General features: G+C 41.2%; 2 protein-coding genes across 6 annotated transcripts in view; both read right to left on the bottom strand.

Moving 5' to 3' along the window:
- Positions 1-5,891, bottom strand: part of clcn5b (chloride channel, voltage-sensitive 5b) — a 41,213-nt gene extending 35,322 nt beyond the window's left edge. For 2 of the 3 annotated variants that reach the window (XR_006010289.1, XM_041985543.1), the window contains exons 1-2: positions 5,064-5,547; positions 4,836-4,988 (exon numbers count right to left, since the gene is read on the bottom strand). Coding sequence is in view for 2 of the 3 variants with exons in the window: in XM_041985543.1 (XP_041841477.1) it covers positions 4,836-4,988; positions 5,064-5,118 (208 nt within the window). In the remaining variant the exon portion in view is untranslated. Of the gene's footprint in view, positions 1-4,835; positions 4,989-5,063; positions 5,548-5,584 lie in introns of those variants that run through there. The other variant, XM_041985544.1, reaches the window with a different exon arrangement.
- A 10,384-nt stretch (positions 5,892-16,275) lies between these two features.
- shroom4 (shroom family member 4) overlaps positions 16,276-21,249 on the bottom strand; it is a 92,726-nt gene continuing 87,752 nt past the window's right edge. For 2 of the 3 annotated variants that reach the window (XM_041986098.1, XM_041986100.1), the window contains 6 exons: positions 20,555-21,220; positions 20,298-20,427; positions 20,114-20,215; positions 18,534-18,704; positions 18,307-18,449; positions 16,276-18,190 (listed from right to left, as the gene is read on the bottom strand). In XM_041986098.1, the coding sequence (XP_041842032.1) occupies positions 18,034-18,190; positions 18,307-18,449; positions 18,534-18,704; positions 20,114-20,215; positions 20,298-20,427; positions 20,555-21,220 (1,369 nt within the window). In that variant the 3' untranslated portion in view covers positions 16,276-18,033. The remainder of the gene's footprint in view (positions 18,191-18,306; positions 18,450-18,533; positions 18,705-20,113; positions 20,216-20,297; positions 20,428-20,554; positions 21,221-21,249) is intronic. The other variant, XM_041986099.1, reaches the window with a different exon arrangement.

Here is a 21,249-nt window from a genome sequence, read left to right as displayed (position 1 = left end):
ACACAGTGTTGGATGACTACCATTCTCCTCCTTTGTTTCTGAGTCGTGTTGTGGTTCTACTTTAAGGAAGCGTTGCGCTGTAATGGCGCCATGCTGCAACGTAGCTGAGGAGTCGATCACTATCCGGTTCATACTATGCCTCTCAGTGGACGTTCCGGTTGGCTGGGGAAAGGCAGCGAGGTTACAGTTTACAAAACATATCCACACCTTAGCCATCCCGACCTGACCTGTACCCATTGGTGGAAACAAGGCTATGGACACGCCCACTGCTCTTATTGGATTGGTTCCATCTTCTTCTTCAAAATCCAAGGGTTAGATAGATGGTAAACATGCTTTATGCTTCATGATTTTGTGATATTTATCAGTAAAATGTTCCAGAGTCCAGACTGAAATGAGGAAACAAGCTTTTAGATTTGCTGCCACCCGCTGCTGAAACACAGCATAAAATGAGCTAAACATGTCAGGACTTATTTCAAGCTTCGCATTCTTTTTTTTTTCCAGATAGCAAGAACCATAAGATGGTTCTTTGTTTTTACCTATTCCTGACCTCATCTACTTGCACTATGAAACCTGCTGAACTGTGAGTAATTTGTATTTTCTTGACATGTGCTGGTGACCTCATGGCTAGGTCATCTTTGCAAAACAGATCTTAATCCTAGTGGGTTTTTAATCTGGTTAAAATAAGTGTTAAATAAGAATTTAAAAGAAAAAAAAACATGATTGACGCAGAAACGTTTGCAGAAATCCTGAGTAAAAAATGTTTAAAATGTCCATATTTTAATAAGACAATGACTGGCAGGGTCTTCTCAAGACCCTTGGCAAGACAAGAGTCCAAACCCAGGAGAGCATCTTTGGAGAGAAAGGCTGCGGCCATCCCTCCCCATCAACCGGATCCAGCCTGAACGTCTTTGACAAGAATAAAAAGACAGACTTTGTAAATTTCAAAGAAATAGCATGCCAAGCATGTCGGATCCCTCCAAGGAAGACTTGTGCAATAACTCAAAGTTAAGTGTTGAAATATTCAAGTCATAACTTCTCCAAAAACCTCTCCAAGAAAACAACTTGTTTTTATGTCATTGTTAAGAACTGGGAGCTGATCGATTAGGATGAAACTGAATCCACTTTTATTGTAAAGGGTTAGAAAACATTTGAACGGCACAGACTCAAGACAACAGGATGAACGAAATTTAAATGTAGAAGTTCAATCAAGCTCCAGGCTGCTGTTGTTGAGCTTCAGCTCATCATTAAACATTACATGAATAAAACCCATCATTAGATCTGTGATGGAGAAGAGTTTCATGCTGGAACATTTACAAACGTTCATACCAGTGGACAAAGCCTACCAGCAGAGATGTTCGCCATGTGTTGGGTTTTTTTAGGGATGAGGAGATTTCATGGGAAACATGATCTTTGTTATGATAAAACATGCCATTTTAATTCAATAAGAAGAATGGAGAAAATTAAAGTCAGCTTTTCAGATAGGACAACAGAGGAAACATAGCACGGCACTCCCTGCACAATTCTCGAGACAATATTTGGTCTAGTGGCTCTTCTTCCCTAATGCACTTTCGTCCTTAAACATTGAGGGTTAATGAGTCCCTGAGCAGCAGGTCACACAAAAATAAACCATTACAGCTGCACCAGCAACCTGACCCTAAAACCAAAAACCTTCACATTAGCCTCCAAGCCTGACACAGAAATACAAAATCTAACACTGGCTTTCATGAATCTGCTTCTGCTTGAACCAGATCACAGCACACCTTCTCTCCAGACAGTTATTTCCCAAAACCAGTGTAATCTTAAAACTCACCGCTGTCAGTGTTTTTCAAAGCCAAGCTGCTTCGAATCCATCGAGCTGACAGGGAGGAAAAACAGCCCATTAAGAAAAACCATCTCGTCCCCGACTTCCTTCCTGTTGGCCCACAGTAACATCAGCAGTTACCAGGCAGCTGATGTGTGCAAGGCAATCTTTTATTTTTTATTCCAAATTATCTGAAAGCACCAGCTCGACTTGGTACAGAGTACAGCAGGTCATGTAGTCGGGCTGAGACTGAATTTTGGTTGAAGTGAACAAGACAACCACCAAAAGGTGCTAGAAAATGAGAGGTCACAGCTACAGCGTGCAGCTGAATTAGCTTTCCCTTGTTAAGAAAAATAAACTCTCAGGATGTTAAACAGCAGAAAGAATGGAGAAAAGAAATCAGGCGCTTGTTGGGGTGGTTTTCCTGTTTCCATGTGAAAATGGAATTCCTGTCTGAATAAAGTCCCAATATGAGCAGCTGAAAGTCAATTTACGTCTACGTTACTACTGCAATCATCTTTTCTCTTATGTGATGCTGAGTTTCCAGCCTTCAGCTGACTCTCTGATATAAAACAACAAAAACCAGCATCAGGACCTCATCTTTCCAGATTCTGAGCTCAACTGTTTTTATAGTGACCTTTTTAAACTTAAAACCTGAAAATAAAAAGTAAACCTTGTAAAAAGAAAATAATTGTGGGGTTTTACACTTTCAGTAGTAACTTGATGAAACGCGAGCGGTAAGATTTTGCCCGTGTGGACGAACCTCAGACACATTCGACAAAACACAGGGTTCAATGCTGAGACGCATCATGACGGCGCAGCTGCGAGCATCGCTTCCCTGCTTTAATATTTATAAAAGTCTTTAGCTGAAAACAGCTGTTTGGCCAAAAGAAATTACTTCTGTTACCCTGAAAAAGGTTATTCAGACAAATAAAACAAGTATACAACATTTCTGTGCTCTGTCCACACATCTGCTCTACATGCACATCTTTTTTATGCCATAAAATTTTGTGTCTAGTAGAAGTGATTTCACTGCAGCACAGTTTTTTTCCTCAAATCCAGTCTTTCATTCCCACTTTTAACCTAAAAAAATATGGAAATAAACCCTGAACTCTGAACTAGTTCAATACTGAAATGGTAAACTCTTCATTTGACTCCGTGTGAACTGGACTTTGTACTAGTTCATGAGAAGCATGAACTTGCCCAACACTGCTAAGATCTGTGGTTTGTATTCAGAGCCAGTGGATAACAGATTCTGAAAAAAACTGTGTTAATGTGCCGCAACTGCCAGAGTTAATTCATTAATGTGTCAACACAATAACTTGCCCAGCCCTGCTTTAATTTACCGTAACATTGTGCTATGTTGCTAAGGACTTAGAATCACTTTAAGGGGAGGCTGGCTAAGTTAGATTTCTACCTTTCCGTGGCAAAAATGTAAAGTATTACATCTAGAGGAGCATGCTTCCTGTCTGAAAAGTCTTAGCCAGAATAAAAGGAGTACATCTTCACAACTGCAAGGGCTGTATGTATATTCTTGGATTCAAAAGAAACAAAAGACATGCTTCTCTATGGCTGCTACCTCGCCCAGTTTCTGTTGCTGAGTGATAACAGACATGTTTGTAACGAGCAGAGCCTCTGCTTGCATACGACACCTTGTTAGGATGGTTTTGTTTGGAGTGGAGGAAGCACCAAAGCAGGGATGTCATGTCCATGTGTTTCTGTTGTATGTTCATGTACCTGCTGGAGGCTGGAACTGTGTTTCATTTGCGATGCTTGGTAGAGGCTTTTAAAGCGGCGGCTCTCAAACCTTTTGAGCCATGACTCCCAAGACGACATACGTTGGTGTTTCCAACCCCAACCCCCACGTGATGGCTGAGCGATTGTGTGACGAATCAAATGGGTCATCCTGCAGCCATCCTCTAAATGTGAGGCTGGAAAACTGTCGAAATCTTCACAAATAAGGAGGATAAAGTGGTTTTTGGTGGTTCATCGCTGTGGCAAGGCCATGCCCCAAATCAGCTTCTCTCGTGGAGATAATGTCAAATTCAGATTTTTAATATGCCATATGCACTCACTTTGTTTGCATTAATGTGTTAAAAGATTAGGATGCTAATTTCAAAGCTCTTTCATTTCAAGAGCCCTGGTAAAAATCCCAAATTTATTTGATAAATGTCGGCTATATATTTTTTACAATTATCTGGCAACCCCCTGAAGTTATCTCGTGACCCCCATGGGGGTCCCAACGTCCAGTTTGAGAGCAACTCTTTTAAAGGATTTTCTCCCCATCAGTTTGGTATGTTACATGTTGGGATTGCTGCTTCCTAGCATGTACATAGATTGCCTGTCCTGCATGCATCTTATGCTAGGGGCTCTCATTATCAAGGGGTCTTATACCAATGACTCAGGAGGAATCTCACCAGAAGCTGCAAGATTTAAACACAAAAGCTTTTAAAAAATTCACTCTTAGCCAAAAGTGCTAATTAGCTAATACTTTTCTCATTTCAGTTTACAAGGGCGTAAATTAACCTTCTTTATGAGATCCTGCTGCATGTTCGGCGCTGAACTGATGAACTGATCTAACAATGCACAATGACAGCGTGATGACACATCCAGAGCAGACACCTACAGCAAAAGCATTACAAAAGGCTGATAAACCAGAAAGTTCACAGTGTGACTAATAATCTCTAGTGATGACATCTTCAGTAACTGTGCAGACTTAGAGGAAGCAACACAGATGTCATAGATTTGAGGAAACTGAGTCTGTAGTGGTAATGTGGAGTCAGAGTGCAGTAAATCTAGTTGATAAGTGGTGTTACTGCACAGATGGGTGAGCACATCTCATTGAAAACATGTGACACTACAATGCTGACAGATAACCTATCTTAGAGTGCTAAAAGATCCAAAAAGACTGACTTAACGTGTCAGCCCCTTTGTTTCTGTTAGCAACACTCACATTTTCTAATGCAGCCTAACTGAGAAGAAACAGATGTTAAATCAGCTAGTGATCACACTTGAGCTACACCCATGCAGTCACCTGAGTTGAGAGGAGGGACGTCGTCTGTGGTGGAAAAGTCCAATGTGGCTCCTGCTATGTCCACCATCTCATCATCATCGTCATCATCACTGGGATGATGAAGGTCGTCAAAGCTGCCTGAGCGATAACCAGGGTTTTCCATGACTCCAGATACTGTTAAAAGGACAAAAAATAAGGATATTTAACCACCATATGGCTGGATGGTGAATATCCGCTTCCGTTTATTACCTCTTTCGGTGCTGAACGCATATTTCCGATTCAAGTTTGTCCAAAACTGAGACATTGTGTCAGAAAGTCGGGGGCTTCCCGGAGTCTTTATTCTCCCTTAAATTTTTTATTTACAAAAATAAATGAATGAATAATAGGATTTGCTGGAGAGCTGCTGAGAGCCGACTAACCACCCCAGCTGGTCCGATCACCTGGTTCAATGCAGGCTCAGCAACCAGCACATCTTCAGTTTGAAGGAAGTTTTCGCAACCGTTTCCGCTTTTTCTTTCCCCCCCAAGTATTATCATACTACCGTGTTTCACCGCTAAAGCCAGCAAAAGCAAGGCCATACGGTGGAAAACACAATGCGACCGAGGGAAAGCTGATTATATAGCCGAGCTTAAGCTTTCTGCTCCCTATTCCTGCTGTCAAACTAAATATAGCCATTAAGCTAACTTTGTTAAATGTTACTGCGCTTATCTCAGCTGTTTTGTGTGTAGTTTAACATGCACAGACGGAATAAATGTAAGGCCTTGCTTTACCTTCGGGAAGTAACACAGCCGTGCAGCTCTGAGAAGAAGTCTTGTGACTCGGATTTGCCCCGCCGTCTTCTTCAGCTGGAGCCGTTTATGTCAACAGCAGCCTGTGTAAACTTAAATGTGCTGCGAAAATCCTGCGTCATTCTACACGCAAATAAAACAACAACACGATTTTAAATCAAAGTATAGTCATTAAAGAACTCCATAATGTAAAACAGCCCTGTCCTAATTAGGTTATTTTGATGTGACAACAGTATTCGCTGTTTTTGTCACTTAAACCGCAATCGCGGAGGTAGCGTCAAGTTAGCTAAGTGATGCTAGCACTTCCGCTTAGTCCTCGAATAAAGCTAGTTCTCAAACCAAGCTAATGATACGATTATGTTGTGAATGTCACTCATACTTGTTTAAAAATAATAAATTTTTGCTAAAAAAAAAATAAAATCGTGTTTTCTTTATAGCGCTTGAATCGTTCCTTCTGTTTTCAAGACTCTTAGTTTAGTAGTTTTAGTTTGAAGAAAGCATTTTATTTCCGGTTTGACTGCCTGATCCATGTAGCTTGACGTTATCTTATGGGCCGAAGGACAAATAATCGATTTAAGAGTTACAGATTCTTCAATTGGGTCAGTGGAACAGTTCGACTCATCTGCAATCAATATTTTCTTTTTTATGGTAATTATTTTAATGTCAGATTATACATGCAGCAACTTAACACAAATTAAATGGTAACATTAACAATTAATGTAACATCTTTACATGTTACATGAATATTTTAAATACATTTACAATGTCTTTTGCATATTCAGCACTTAAAATTGCTCAAAACAAAAGACTGTATTAGCAATAAGGTCTCTTTTCTGTGGCAAAATCTACTGTTTTATGCGTTGAAGTTTAAAAGAAAAGCGTGTAGGACTTTGTACTTGTATCATACGCTCTAACTCAAAATGTTAATCTTTCATTATGCAAATACAAGGGGGAAAATGCAGTATCCAGAATTACAATTACACAAATAAAACATTCCGAGAAAGTTGGGACTGTCTGTAAATGTAAATAAAAACAGAATTAACTTATATGCTAAACTAATTTTTATTCCCAGTAGAACATCAACCACATATTCGATCTGTAAACTCAGACATTTTACTATTTCATGGAAAATATTAGCTTCTTTTTAACTTGATAACAGCAACACATCTCAAGAAATTTGGAACAGGGTCAACAAAAGGCTGAAAACCTAACTATAACAAATCAAAAGCAACTGGAGGAGCATTTGGAAACCACTTAGATTAATTATTTGCAAAAATAATTTATGTAATTAGTTGCCAAATGATTAATTAGTTAATAATTTGATAACAAATTAGATTTATTTGCAATAGATCATTAACATGACTGTGTATAAAATGAGCATTTCAGAGAGGCAGAGCGTCAGAAAAATGTTCTTGAGAAGACTTTAAAGATTCCACCATCAGTACATAATTAAAAAGTTCAGAGAATTAGAAGGAATCTCTGTATTGTTAAGATGTGTTGTTGCCTTCCGTTTAAAAAGGATTTGTTCAGTTGTGTAATAATTGTTGTTATTTCTTTTAAAAAACTGTAACAATATTCCATTTCATTGTCTTAGTTTTAACATATGATGTGTTCTATTAGGAATAAAATATGGGTTCATGATGTCTGCAAGTGGTAACTGGTTCGTATTTATACAGCACTTTTCTGTTCCTGGGATGATACCCAAAGCGCTTTACATGATACATCACATTCACACACACATTCACACACTGATGACGGAAGCTGCTATGCAAGGTGCTCAACCATGACCCATCAGGAGCAATCAGGGGTTTGGTGTCTTGCCCAAGGACACCTCGACATGAACTCGACTTGGCCGAGGATCGAACCGGCAACCCTCAGGTTACAAGACAACCGCTCTACCTTGCTGAGCCACGCCGCCCCGTATCAACCATTGTATTCTTTTTTAATTACATTTTACACAGGGTCTGAACATTTATGAAATTGGGGTTACATGGGCAGCCATCAGGCTGGGTATGAAGGGGGTTTGGAAACACGTTAACTCTCACTGTTAAACATCTAATAGCAGCGGAGAAGAAATCCCAGAAGGGTGTTCATTCTATAACCTGCAGGGTCCTCCTCATCTGGTGCTCCAACATAGTTCTAAGTGGTTTCCAGCTCCCTGCCTACCACATAACTAGCCTTTCTTTCTTTCTTTCTTTCTTTCTTTCTTTCTTTCTTTCTTTCTTTCTTTCTTTCTTTCTTTCTTTCTTTCTTTCTTTCTTTTAATTTAATTGAATTTAATGAAATAAAAAAAATTGTGGTCCATGGTTTTATTCCCCCAGCAGACAACAGCAAAATGTACTTACAAAGATAGTATGATGGAGGATGAACAGCATGTCAGACATTGAAGGATCTGAGCCATCTGAGGAAGGAAAAGCAGCTCTTCCTGTAAACTGCATCTGTGCAGCTCCTTAATCTTGGTAGTTTTCAGTTCTTTTTATTCAGTCTATAAAGGCCTCCACTAAGTCCTTGTACTCCCCCTTCTGTCTACTCCCCACACAACAGCTGCATCATCTGAATACTTCTGTATGTGGCAGGACTCTGAGTTCTACCTAAAGTCTGATTCATATTATTATAAAAACTTTGATATACAATAGATCAGCACTAAAGAAATCAAACAACTCTTATAAAAACCTGTTGGCAGAAGTATTTTCAGATGCAGATTTCTTCTACTGAACTTTAGTTAAATTAAATTGCTGAATGAGTGTAGCTGCTGTGTATTCAAACAAATTATAAAATGTAAGCTGGATTTATTATATTTAATTCAAGAATCCAAAAATCACTGTCTGAGCTCCAAAGATCTTATGTGGAGTCTCTCTTCAGCGCAAGACTTATGCAAACCTGGACAGAGTTCATAAAATTGCTAAAAGATTCCCAGACTGAGAGAAATAAGATTCTCTGGTCTGATTAAATCAAGACTGAACTCTTTCCTGAGCTGTATGAGCGGAGGAAACACGGCAATGTTCATGCCCTGCCTAATACTGTCCAAACAGTCAAGCATGGCGGTGGCAGCATCATGCTGTTAGGCGTTCTTTTAGCTGCAGGGGCTGGGTGACTGGTTGTAGTAGAAAGGGTAGGTGAACATGGTAAATCACTGAGATACCCTGGAGATAAACTATGTACAAAATGCTCAGGAACCTCAGACTGGCCAAAGGTTAATCTTTCAACATGAAAAGGACCCTAAGCACACAGAAGTGGTTTAGGAACAGCTTTGTCTTCATTCTATAGGAACCAGTAGGAACCTTCCTAGAAATCCAAGCAGCAAAGCTCTTCTCATGTATAACACAGGACATTCACTGGTTCTCCTTTCTTGCATCACTTCTGGTAAGTCCTCCTGACTACTGTAGACCAGGATCCTCTGCATTTTTAAAGAGATCCAGTCATTTAAAGTAGCACTATGTAACTTTCTGTCTGTTATTATGTGTTTCTAACTCAGCTCAGAGAGCAGACCACATGCAAGATGGATAAAGAATTAGCCGCTGTTAGGGAGGAGCTTTAAGCATCACAATTTTATTCTCATCAAGGTAACAAATGTTCTTCTCGTCATCTATTAGTTGTCATAATGTTATGACTCATTGTGCAGACCCAACCAGCCTCCCCAGACTAAAGGCGGATTTATGCTCACTCAGCCACGGTGTAGCTGAAGCACTCGAGCGTTTTCAGCTGAAGGTGGCAGCAGGGGGGGTATCGGCCGGTAAACTCACTAAGTCAGAGTTCTTTAGATAGTTCTCTTCAGTTCGGTGGTATTTCCTGTTTTAAAATAACAATGGCTTCCAGTGTGGTTCAGTGTCTTTATTAGCTTGTGAAAGAAAACAAAGAAATAATTTGATCAGCCTCCCATCAACCCAGTCTACTGGTTATTGTTTTTAAAAACAGTGGTTACCACACAAATTCAGCAAGCAGGTCCAGATATCTGGCAACACATGATCCCAAACTGACCAATCACAGGTGCACATTGAGCCTCTGAAGAGCTACGACGAGCCTACGGCGGTGACGCAGACGCCGTATGAGTATAAATCCACCTTAAAAGTAGATGCACCGTTGTATGTAATGAGAGGTGAAACATTTTAGGGCAGTTTAAGGGTGACACCTTGTGCTCACTTGTGGAAATAAAATAAAAAAAGTTTTTTGCAGAAAAGGCCTCCACGTTTCCAGCTCTCTGTTTTAGTTCCTGATCTCTCGTTTCGTTCTGCATACCTTCCACTCATTCCTCCCCACGCAGCTCCTTTCTGCCAGACATAAACACTCCTGCCTCCCACAGTGTTTATTTTACTGTTTCTCTCATCTACTTACGTTTTACTTTTGGCTAAACTCTTTCATCCAGGATCTTGATTGTTCTTGTTGAAATGACATTGCAATAATTAAAACTCTTTCTCTGTCCCATAGAAACTGTACTGAGCTCTTCAGCTCTCAGTCTTCACTTTACTTCCACATCTGTTTTCTTCAGCAGCCTTTCGTCCACCACCTCCCTCTGCATGTGGCCACTTTATGCATCAGCTAACACATGTACATGTACCAGCATGTTCATTAACTGCTACATATACATGTGTATTACAGGTGTGTGATGTGACTGAAGTGAACACCTGACAATGTTTCCTTATTTGAGTCACTTTGTATTTATGCCTCTTTGATGTTGTTTTGTGTGTCTTTATTTTTTATGATTTTGTTATTGTTTTAGTTCTTTTGTGTATATTTTGTGTCTTTAAGGATTTTTTGGTCTTGGTTTCTTTCTGGTCGCCTCTGATTTGTTTACATTTTTGTGGTTTTTCTTTCTTCTTTAAAAGGCTGTTTAGTCTTTTGGGTTTGTGTCATACATTTTTACTTTATTTGTATTTATTTTTGTATCGTATTTTAATTAATTTCTGATTGAGATCATTATAGTTCTGTTGCTATTCTACATCTTTTACAACCGCAATTCCAAAAAAGTTGAGGTGCTGTGTAAAATGTAAATGAAAACAGAATGCAATGATAACCCTATAAACTCATATTTTCACCCCAATAGAACATAAACAACATATCAGATGTCGAAACTGAAATTTTACCATTTCATGTGAAATATTAGCTCATGTAGATTTAGATGGTAGCAATACATCTCTAAAAAGTAGTTCCAGGGTGATGATCAGCACGGTGTAAAAAGTAGTTCCAGGGTGATGTTCAGCACGGTGTAAAAAGTAGTTCCAGGGTGATGATCAGCACGGTGTAAAAAGTAGTTCCAGGGTGATGTTCAGCACGGTGTAAAAAGTAGTTCCAGGGTGATGATCAGCACGGTGTAAAAAGTAGTTCCAGGGTGATGTTCAGCACGGTGTAAAAAGTAGTTCCAGGGTGATGTTCAGCACGGTGTACAAAGTAGTTCCAGGGTGATGTTCAGCACGGTGTAAAAAATAGTTCCAGGGTGATGTTCAGCACGGTGTACAAAGTAGTTCCAGGATGATGTTCAGCACGGTGTAAAAAATAGTTCCAGGGTGAGGTTCAGCACGGTGTAAAAAGTAGTTCCAGGGTGATGTTCAGCACGGTGTACAAAGTAGTTCCAGGGTGATGTTCAGCACGGTGTAAAAAATAGTTCCAGGGTGATGTTCAGCACGGCGTAAAAAGTAGTTCCAGGGTGATGTTCAGCACGGTGTACAAAGTAGTTCCAGGGTGATGTTCAGCACGGTGTAAAAAATAGTTCCAGGGTGATGTTCAGCACGGTGTAAAAAGTAGTTCCAGGGTGAGGTTCAGCACGGTGTAAAAAGTAGTTCCAGGGTGAGGTTCAGCACGGTGTAAAAAGTAGTTCCAGGGTGATGTTCAGCACGGTGTAAAAAGTAGTTCCAGGGTGATGTTCAGCACGGTGTAAAAAGTAGTTCCAGGGTGGTGTTCAGCACGGTGTAAAAAGTAGTTCCAGGGTGATGTTCAGCACGGTGTAAAAAGTAGTTCCAGGGTAATGTTCAGCACGGTGTAAAAAGTAGTTCCAGGATGATGTTCAGCACGGTGTAAAAAGTAGTTCCAGGGTGACGTTCAGCACGGTGTAAAAAGTAGTTCCAGGGTGAGGTTCAGCACGGTGTAAAAAGTAGTTCCAGGGTGGTGTTCAGCACGGTGTAAAAAGTAGTTCCAGGGTGGTGTTCAGCATGGTGTAAAAAGTAGTTCCAGGGTGGTGTTCAGCATGGTGTAGCATCTCTTTTTCTAACATGTCTGGAAACATCTGGGAAGTGAGGAGACCAGTTGCTGGAGTTCAATAAAATGGTAAAATGTCTCAGTTTCGACATCTAATAAGGTTGTTTATGTTCTATAGGGAATAAAATATGGGCTTATGAGATTTGCAAATCTATACATTTTGTTTTTATTTACATTTTACACAGTAGCCCAGCTTTCTTTTGGAATTGGGGTTGAAGACTAAGACTATTTCTTCATTCAGTACCTAACAAAAAGGCAGTTCGGCATAGCCACTGAAGTCTCCATGCTCACCACCAACATCTCAAACAAGCTAATCGAGCTTAGTGTTTGTAAAAGAGAAAAACTGAGACGAGCCTGAGGAGTGGCCACCAGTTAACAGTCAAACACCATCGTGTCTTCACAGAAGCTTAAACGGGACTGAGTGGCTGTTTTTTCTATTCTAAGACCGTTACAAAAATATTTGGGCTCACTGTGCACATCACTGTTTGTTTTGAGTCTTATCCAGGTAATTTGATCTTACTCGGCCATTTAAGTATCCTCTTTTTTCTATTTCCATCCAATAAAAAGACTTTTATTGGAACTCTATTGTTGTCAGTAGAAGCACATTCATAACTTTCACAATCTCACCCACCATTTCCCATCAACCCCTGTTGTTTTATTCTGTCAATTTTCAATCTTTGGGCTCTTTCTGCTCGGCTCCAATACTTCCGACACTAACATGTTTTAAAGCGTCCGGCCCTCGTGAACCTCAACTCGACAGAGCCTTGATATTAAAACATCCAGGGACAAACAATATATCTTCAATAATATCTCTTAAATAATGCTAGATGGCTCCCAGTACTGCTCCTGTCATCTATCAACTTCTGTTTACCCTCAGCCGTGTTTACTCATCTGTCCCACCACATTTAAACACACGCCTCCCCCAGGAGGGTCTGCACATCAGCGCCGGACACTGAAGGGACCCCTCAGGGCCTAAATCACAACAAGAGACATGAAACTGGTTTAAAATATTATTATTATTATTTATGGTGCTTTCCACACGCAGTGTTTTCACAGGTACAAAATAAATGTTTTTGGAATAAATCAAAATATTACAAGAAAACATGAACAGAAGAAATATGATCTCCCACAGGCCAACAACCAACTTCAGTCTTCTCAAATCACACATTTCCAGTCAGTTTACAGAATATCTCTTATAGTTAAAGAAGTTTCATTTCTACAGAACAGAAACAGATTTAAGGGAAGTTTAGAAGTTTAACGTTTGGTGTTCAAGAACAGCAAGAAGTTAGTGAAATCAAGTAGCTTTTAATAAACATCAAGCCACTTCAACCCTGAAGATGTTTGTTTCATCAGTCAACAGCAAACCCCAGAGATGGCTTATTTTTTACTTGACTTCAGGAATCCGCCCTTCGTCTCAGCTTTGTTGTTGTTTCAAGCATGATTTACTCCAACTGGCAGTTCTGTACTCCTTCAAGCTTTCCTGTCTGAGTTTTAAGATAAAGCTCAGGAGACTTTGGCTTGATCACAAATCACAAAATTACAGTTATTTAAAGGATAATTAACTAGCATAACAGGACTCTACCCTTCCTGCTTTTCACTAAAGAATATGGAAGAATAGATGGTGGATTTGCCAATTCAAACTCATAATTTATTTATTCAGGATCTAGATGATAATATCTAAAAGATTATTTTAAAGAAAAAATGGACAACTGAAGTGGGAGACGAATGTTGTGTCTACTTAAAGCACCAAGAAGTTTCAGTTGCAGAAACTTTTTTCTCCAAGAAACTAAAAAGTTGTTTGAAATTGTTTGTCTGCATTTAACCCTGAACATGTGTAGTCAAATATGTTTTTTTTAACAAACACACCAGCTGTTTTAATGCCTCATTTTGGCACACAGCTTTCCACCAACCCACTCCTTTCTGGTTCAGCAGGGGGCAGTAATGTAGAGGAAGAACTACAACCTCCAGGCATGGAGGGAGAGCGTTGCTATCACTGAGTGGAGAGACCATCTATTCTATTCTATTCTATTCTATTCTATTCTATTCTACAGTCATTTAGCAGACGCTTTTATCCAAAGCGACTTACATTTGAGAGTAAGAACAACAGGAGGTGTATAGTGAAAAGAGAAGAGGGCCAAGCACCGAGCCCTGAGGCACCCCTGTTGTCAGCCCATGTGATCTGGACACGCCCCCTGCCAAGATACTTTGAATGATCTTCCTGTGAGGTAGGATGTAAACCACGACAGGACAGATCCTGAGATGCCAAGCTCTAAGAGTGTGCAGAACAGTATATGATGGTTGACCGTGTCAAAGGCAGCAGACAGGTCCAGCAGTATACGGACTGAGGATTGACCAGCGGATCTGGCAACCCGTAGGGAATCAGTAACTGACAGGAGAGCAGTTTCAGTAGAGTGACCTTGCCTATAGCCAGACTGATATGGATCAAACAGGTTGTTGTCTTGGAGGAACTGTGAGACCTGACTGAAGACGGCACACTCTAGTAGTTTAGACATGAATGGAAGCAATGAGACCGGCCGGTAGTTTCCAACCTGGGCTGGGTTGAGTGTGGGTTTCTTCAGCAGCGGGGGAACCCGAGCTTGCTTGAAGGCAGAAGGAAAGACACCGGATTTAAGAGAGGAGTTGATAATATGAGTTACTGCAGGTTTGATTGTAGGTAAAATGCTCTGCAGGGTGTCAGAGGGAACAGGATCAAGAGGACAGGTTGTGGGTTTTGAATTGACTCGAAGTTTAGAAACTTGGTCCTCATTCATTCATTCATTTATTCATTCAATGAGAGCGGAAAGAACAGAGTGAGGCACCAGTAGCTGGTTTGGTAAGGCTGAGTTGGTCAGGCTCAGTGAATTGGTTACTGATGGTAGCAACCTTTTCAGTGAAGTAGGAAGCAAACATTTCTGCAGTCAGCACAGTGGGAGGCTGAGCAGGTGGTGGAGATAGAAGAGAGTTAAACACCATGAACAGTTGTCGTGTGTTGGGAGCATTGTGGATCTTGTTCTGATAAAAGGCTATCTTGGCCGCCTTTAGACTGGATGTGAAAGTTTCAAGTTTTTGCTGGTACTCAGACAAGTCAGTGTTCTCTTTTGATTTGTGCCACTTTCTTTCTGCAGCCCTGAGTCCGGCTCTGTGCTCCCTCAGAACCTCTGTGAGCCATGGACTGGGAGAGTTTTGTCTGTCTGGTTTTGACACCAGAGGACAGAGTTTGTCCAGAGAGGAGGCGAGAGAGGAGCAGAGTGTTTCTGTAGTCTCATTAACAGACAGTAAGGAGAAGTCTGAGTGGGAAGGGAGGGTAGAGTAAACCTCATCAGACAGCTGTGTAGGTCTGAGGGATCTCAAGTTTCTGCGGTAGGACACCATTTTTGGAACCGCTTGATTGACATGAGGAAGGAAGACAGAGAATTTAACCAGGAAGTGGTCTGAGAGATGCAGCGGGTTGACGGACAGGTCGGCTGTGGAGCATTTTCTGGTCAGGACCAAGTCAAGAGTATTACCAGCTTTGTGTGTTGGAGGAGTCTGAACCAGTTTGAGATTGAAAGAGTAGATGAGAGCCAGAAAGTCATTTGTCTGTGGTTTGCAAATGTGAATGTTCATGTCTCCCATGACATTTAGTGGTGTGCCCTCATCAGGAATGTCAGAGAGAATCATGTTCATTTCAGAGACAAACTCATCTATACTGCCACCCGGAGGCGGTAAATGACCAGAATGTATGCAGTGATGGGTGTAGAGACCTTTACTGCGTGATACTCAAGAGATGAGCAGTTAGCCATAGGACGGAGAGAAGTAAAGTTCCACTTTGTAGAAATAAGAATGCCCGTTCCACCTCCTCGTCCAGCTGAGCGAGGTGTTTGGCTAAATTCTGCATTGAGAGAAAGGGCAGCTGGTGTAGCTGTGTTTTCTGGATGGATCCAGGTTTCAGTCAGGGCTAGGACCTGAATGTCAGAGAGATTTATCAATGAACTGATGAATTCTGTTTTGTTCACTGCAGACTGACAGTTCCAGAGACCAAAGGTAACAGAGGGTGTGACTGACGTGCATGCCATTGGAAAGGACAGGTTTTGTGGATTGGGGTGTCTGTGGGTGACACGTCTTGGTCTGTACCCATATCTAACAGGGATGGGTTTGAAGCACATTGTGCGTTAACATAGTTGTGAGGAGGTTTAAGCTCGTGCCCTTGCTCTGGTCACTGAGTCGAACTAAATAAATGCAATGAGCACCCCTACCCTGGATTTCTTAAACTTTAAGAAGCCCCCTCTAAATATTAATACAGGAAGACATCAAATGTTGTGCTCTTACTCAGATCTGATTTATGGATTTCATCTGGTTCACCACTGCGCAACACGACACAAACCAGAATAAAATGATGAGTTTTTGAGATTTCTGTCAAACTTAAGGGGGCAATTTTGCATTTGCCCTTATTTTTTAAAGATTTTAATGGGTTTATTGCAGAGAAATGACAAATTACAGGCAAATTACTTTTTCACTTTAATTTAAAGATTCAAAAATGTCGTTATAATGGAAGCCTATGGTACAAATCTTGTGGTTAACAATACCAACGTAACACAAACAGCTCAGTCAAAACACACCGGATGTGGATGAAACTTAAAAATATAAAAAACAGTGAAATACACACATCTCTCCCAAATCTCATGCTGAGGAACAATCACAGCCAGAATTATCTCAATGGATGCCCCTCACAACTACACACATTTCCTCAACAAGGCATTAGGGTTTAAAAAGCTCATTTCACAAAGTGAATAACATTTATAAAATGTTTATTTTATTGCCATTTTCTAAAGTACAAAAAAAAGGAAAAAAAAAACCCTCACACCTGAATCCCAACCAGGTGTGTTGGAGGATGATGGAAACCTCCATCACATCATCTGCAGCTGTTTCTTCATTGTGGTGTTTGAACGTAGTGTTTACTGATTTACTCTTTCTTTGAAGTAGATTTATATTCTTAAATGTACTTTCTGACTGTTTTTTTTATTGCATTTTGGGTTTTGTTTAGTGTCTTTAACTCTTTCCTTTGTGAAATGTGTTGGTCTTTCAAGCTTTATAAACTAGGTTCTTAACTCAGAGCGGTTTAGATCTTTATGACCAGTCCTCTACATGAAAGTAAATGATCACATTTCCCAAAGTAACATGTGCAGGGCAGCTTAAAACAAAATTAAGGGGAGTGAAATGGCAGAAAACATCACTTGAGGCTTTAACACAAACCAACGTTTCTCTGGGTCAATTCACCGTCAACATATCCAGTAAACGTCCAGGCCTCCTCAGTTAACTTGTACAACCAGTTCCAGTAATTCAAAACCTAAAACCACTATATACAAACACACTGTAAACATTATAAACACAAGTGTCTTCTGTACATAATGGTCATCATGAGACAGTGAATCAGTGTTGAATTCCACACATACATTACAGTAATAAGAATACAAAGTGACAGAATCTCAGGAAGATGAAACAGTTTATGTTGATGTTTGCAGAAGAAATGGCACATTTAGCCGTTAATAAGGCTGGTTTTAGTGTGGTTAAGAGAAGCACCAAAAACCCTCCCATGGTTCTCTGAACCAGGAGATTTAAATAGAGGAGAAAAGCAATTTACGCGAGTGACGCAGTCATCACGTAAAAATGTCTTTGGAACAGCGTGACACTGTTTAGACTAGAAAACCTGGAGTGTCGGTACAAAGGTACAGGTTCCAGGCACAATGTGAAGCATCTGAGGTTTTAGCTCTGAAGCTAATATGAATTTATTCTTTATTTGGGTTGTTTAAACAAAACCCCTCAATGTGGATCTCTACTTTTATTTCAGTCAGGAAGTCATTTAACTCGTCTTAAATCAGAAATGGTTTTTTTCCTGCATTACCGTGAGTCCATTCCTTCTACCTGAACATCTTCAGATCATCTGGGACGTTTGCATGAATGTCAGCAACTCCTGAAAAGACATTTTTTTACATCTGAAACATTTAACGGTCACTCCATCCAGTAATGAAACAGGCTGGATTCTTACTGCTGCATCAGGAATTTTATCTGCTTCTGTTTAGTGTTTTTAAACAACGGTGAAGAAAGTGAATTTTCCCAAAAAGTCCAACTGTGCAAATCAATGTCTTTAACTGGTTTACTTCTTGTTTTCCTTCTTCTCTTGCAGGTTTTGGACTTGACTCAGACTGCATGTGACAGTAGGTCCCGTTTCTCCTTCATATCTTTAATTCATTTATTTATTTTTGTCAGTAATGTCCGTATCCCATTGACATTCCCATGCTCATTCCCAGACCCAGTCCCAGGCTCTCCCTGAGCCCCCTCAGCTGCTCCTCTCCCAGCCGGATCTTGTCCTCCAGCTGCCTCTGCTCCACCAGCAAGGCAGCCTTCATCTTCACAAAGTGGCTGCAGAGGAAAAATCATAGATTTATAGGTTGAAAAATGAAGACTTTAGTACTCAAAGTAACATTATCCTACAAATTTATTGTAAATGTACACTATGATGGACAGAGACGTTGCACCTGTAGTCTCTGTGCTGCTCTGGAGAGAGGCAGCGGGCCAGCACCCGGCTGACGGCCTGCTCTCTGCGGTCCACATGGTCCTTCAGGTCCTGAGCCTCAGTCAGCTGCCTCATGAGCTGGCGCTTCTTCTCCAGCAGAGGGAGCTGCAGGGCAGACGGACAGGAGGTGGACTTAATGGCTGAATATTTATAAATGAGCCTGTTGATGAATTTTCGAACATCTCTCACCCTCTCGTGGTGCTCGCTCTCGGGGTCCAGCGTGTCCAGCGTGGTCTCCACTCTCAGCAGCCTCCCGGACAGCGACAGCAGCAGGCTGACCACCTTGTCCAAATCGCCGATGAACATGCGGAACTTGTCCACCTCGTTGGGCTTACACACCAACACCACCATGCTCTCCACCTGAAGACGGTTAGGAGCAGAATGAGAGGCTGTTTTACTACCTGGTCCTTTTGGCTGATGTTTGAGGTTTGATTGAACAACTTTATTAACTCCCTGAGAAGTAAACCTACCAGAATTTAAATACAACTAATCTAACTCATTCACATTATTTAAGCAGATATGAGAAAGAAAAAAAGGCTGCTGAGAGACATGGACAATGTGGTTCAACATCATCTTAAATAAAAATAAGCACCTGCTTGAAAAACATGTCTGAATAGCAGCAAACGTTTGTCATTCAGTATTAACGGTGGCTTCACAGGTCGAGCTGCACAACCATGTGGACTAACTGACCCAAAGACGTCACTGACTTTTGAACTATAATGATAACAAGCTGTGCAGCCCTCGGCGTTTAAATGAGTAGGACGCCGAGTTCATGATTTCCACAAAGAATTCAGGTCCATCTGAAATGAGGTCGGCGAGTTTGTGGATTTACTTTTTATTTACAGCTTGAACACAAAGAGGATGTTTGTTTTTCTTTTTAAGAAGTGTGGATCAGAAAGACTTTCATGACACAATCAGAGCTGTTTTTAATGCAGACATATTCAACATACATACTGGTCTTAAGTCCTTCTTTCTTGTCTAGAAATTTCTCTGGATACTATAAATCTTTAACCCCGTAAACCCTGGCAATATCTTCCTAGAAAAAAACACCTAAAAAGACACTTGAATCCACAATAATTAGGTTCATCTCCATGTCATTGGTGTCTCATGGCATCTGAGGACTTGAGAGAATGGGTTCCCAGCATCTTTGCCTGAGAAAACTACAGCAAATGTGGCTTAATGTGAAGTGACGACCTTAGCCTTTTTCTTGCTAACACCATGCTAACAATGATTCATGCACACAGATGCTATTGATCATCTCCAGCAAAAACATAATTATTAACAATAATGTTTGCACTAAAAAGTGTTCAGTCTTGTTTTGTGAACGTTAGAGTCTAAACTTTGGGTTACACCATGGTTCATTTTATTATTTTTAGGTGATTATGTCTGTAAGTTTTCAGCTCTTATGATGCTCGATCATACTGAAAAGGTTCAAAGTAAAAAACAAGAAGAAATTCCCCAAATTCTTTGCAGTTTTACAAAAAGAAACATCGTTCTGAAGTTGTTGAACTTCTTGACCCGAACCCCTCCCTATTTTTACTTCTAAAAGACTTCATCCTCAGTGTTTCTCTGATTTTCATCTAAATAGTGGTCATAGGTTTCAATATGTACATTTCCACTCCTAGTATTTAATTTTTTTATATATTATATTATTATATATGTATATATTTGAGTGCACAGGGTTTAATTACATGCAAATAATAAAAAAAATCCTGCTATGAGTAAAAATGAGCTCTCTTCAGCAGGAAAAGTGTAATAGTTTGTCCCACCTCCTCTCCCAGCTGTGCGTTGGCTCGGATGTCCTCCTGCAGGCCCCTCTGAGCCTCCCTCAACACTCCCAGCTTCTTGCGGAGGCTCTCCATCAGCTGCTTCTACGCAGCAGGGAAACAACTGTTCAAACATCTCGAAGTAAAACCCGGAGCAAGTAACAATGCTGCATGCTGTCTGTGTTACCTTGTAGCCCAGCTCGTCATCCTCATCCCTGTCTCGGCTTTCAGTGAAGTCCTTCATCTGAGCCAGGAGCTGAGCCTTGGCGGCCGAGGTGCTGTAATAGGAGGAACAGCTGGAGCTCGCACCAGACCGCCTGAGAGGGGAAGCACCAGGAAGACAGTTTATTTACAAGGCTGAGGTATAAAACAGACACAATCAGTTATGTGGGTGAAGTGTGACAAAAGAAAAACAAGAGGTGTGAGGAAACTCAGTCTCATTACCTGTCCAGGCTGTCAGTGTTGTGGTCAACTGTCTGGAAGGCTCCTCTCCAGCTTTCCGTGCCCGACTCTCCTTCGCTGTTCTGGGGGAAAAGCTCCTCCAGACTCAGCCTCTCTCTGCTGCTCTCTTCAGCCTCCAGCTCCTCCTCCAAAGAGCTGCTCTCCGCCGTTCTTCCTGACGGCGACACCTCTGAATCCGGCAGTGTGTCGATGTCCGTCTCCAGGACGGTGACGGGTAGCGCAAAGCATGGAAGCTCGCTGGTGATCGGCAGGTCCTCAGCCGGGAGCTCCTCATCCTGGAAGTCATCGATGTCGGTTTCCATGGGAACATCCAGGTCAGCCTCCAGGCTCTGCGCAGGGCTCGGGCTGAGAGTGGTCTCTGATTCTGTTCCTGGTTCGGGGATTTTCTGCTGGTCTTCGACCTGGAAGCCTCTGGTCATACGTAGCTGCTGCTGCTCGTAGTCGATTTGACTCAAGTAGGTTTCAGAAGAATAAACTCCGTCAACACCCCCGTTTTTTAAGACAGGGGGTGCTGGAGCATGGCTATTAGCTCTGGGAGATGGAGCCCTCTCCCACTCTGCTTCGGGTCTCACGCTGGGCTGTGGTTTGTGAGGTTTCACCGTTACTCGATCCTGACTGGGACTGTGTCTCACGTCCATCACAGATGAACTGCAAAGACACAAGATTATTCAGTGAAG

The sequence above is a fragment of the Melanotaenia boesemani genome, chromosome 5, assembly GCF_017639745.1.
Source record: "Melanotaenia boesemani isolate fMelBoe1 chromosome 5, fMelBoe1.pri, whole genome shotgun sequence".
NCBI classification, from domain to species: Eukaryota; Metazoa; Chordata; class Actinopteri; order Atheriniformes; family Melanotaeniidae; genus Melanotaenia; species Melanotaenia boesemani.
This window is presented reverse-complemented; position numbering and strand designations above follow the sequence as displayed.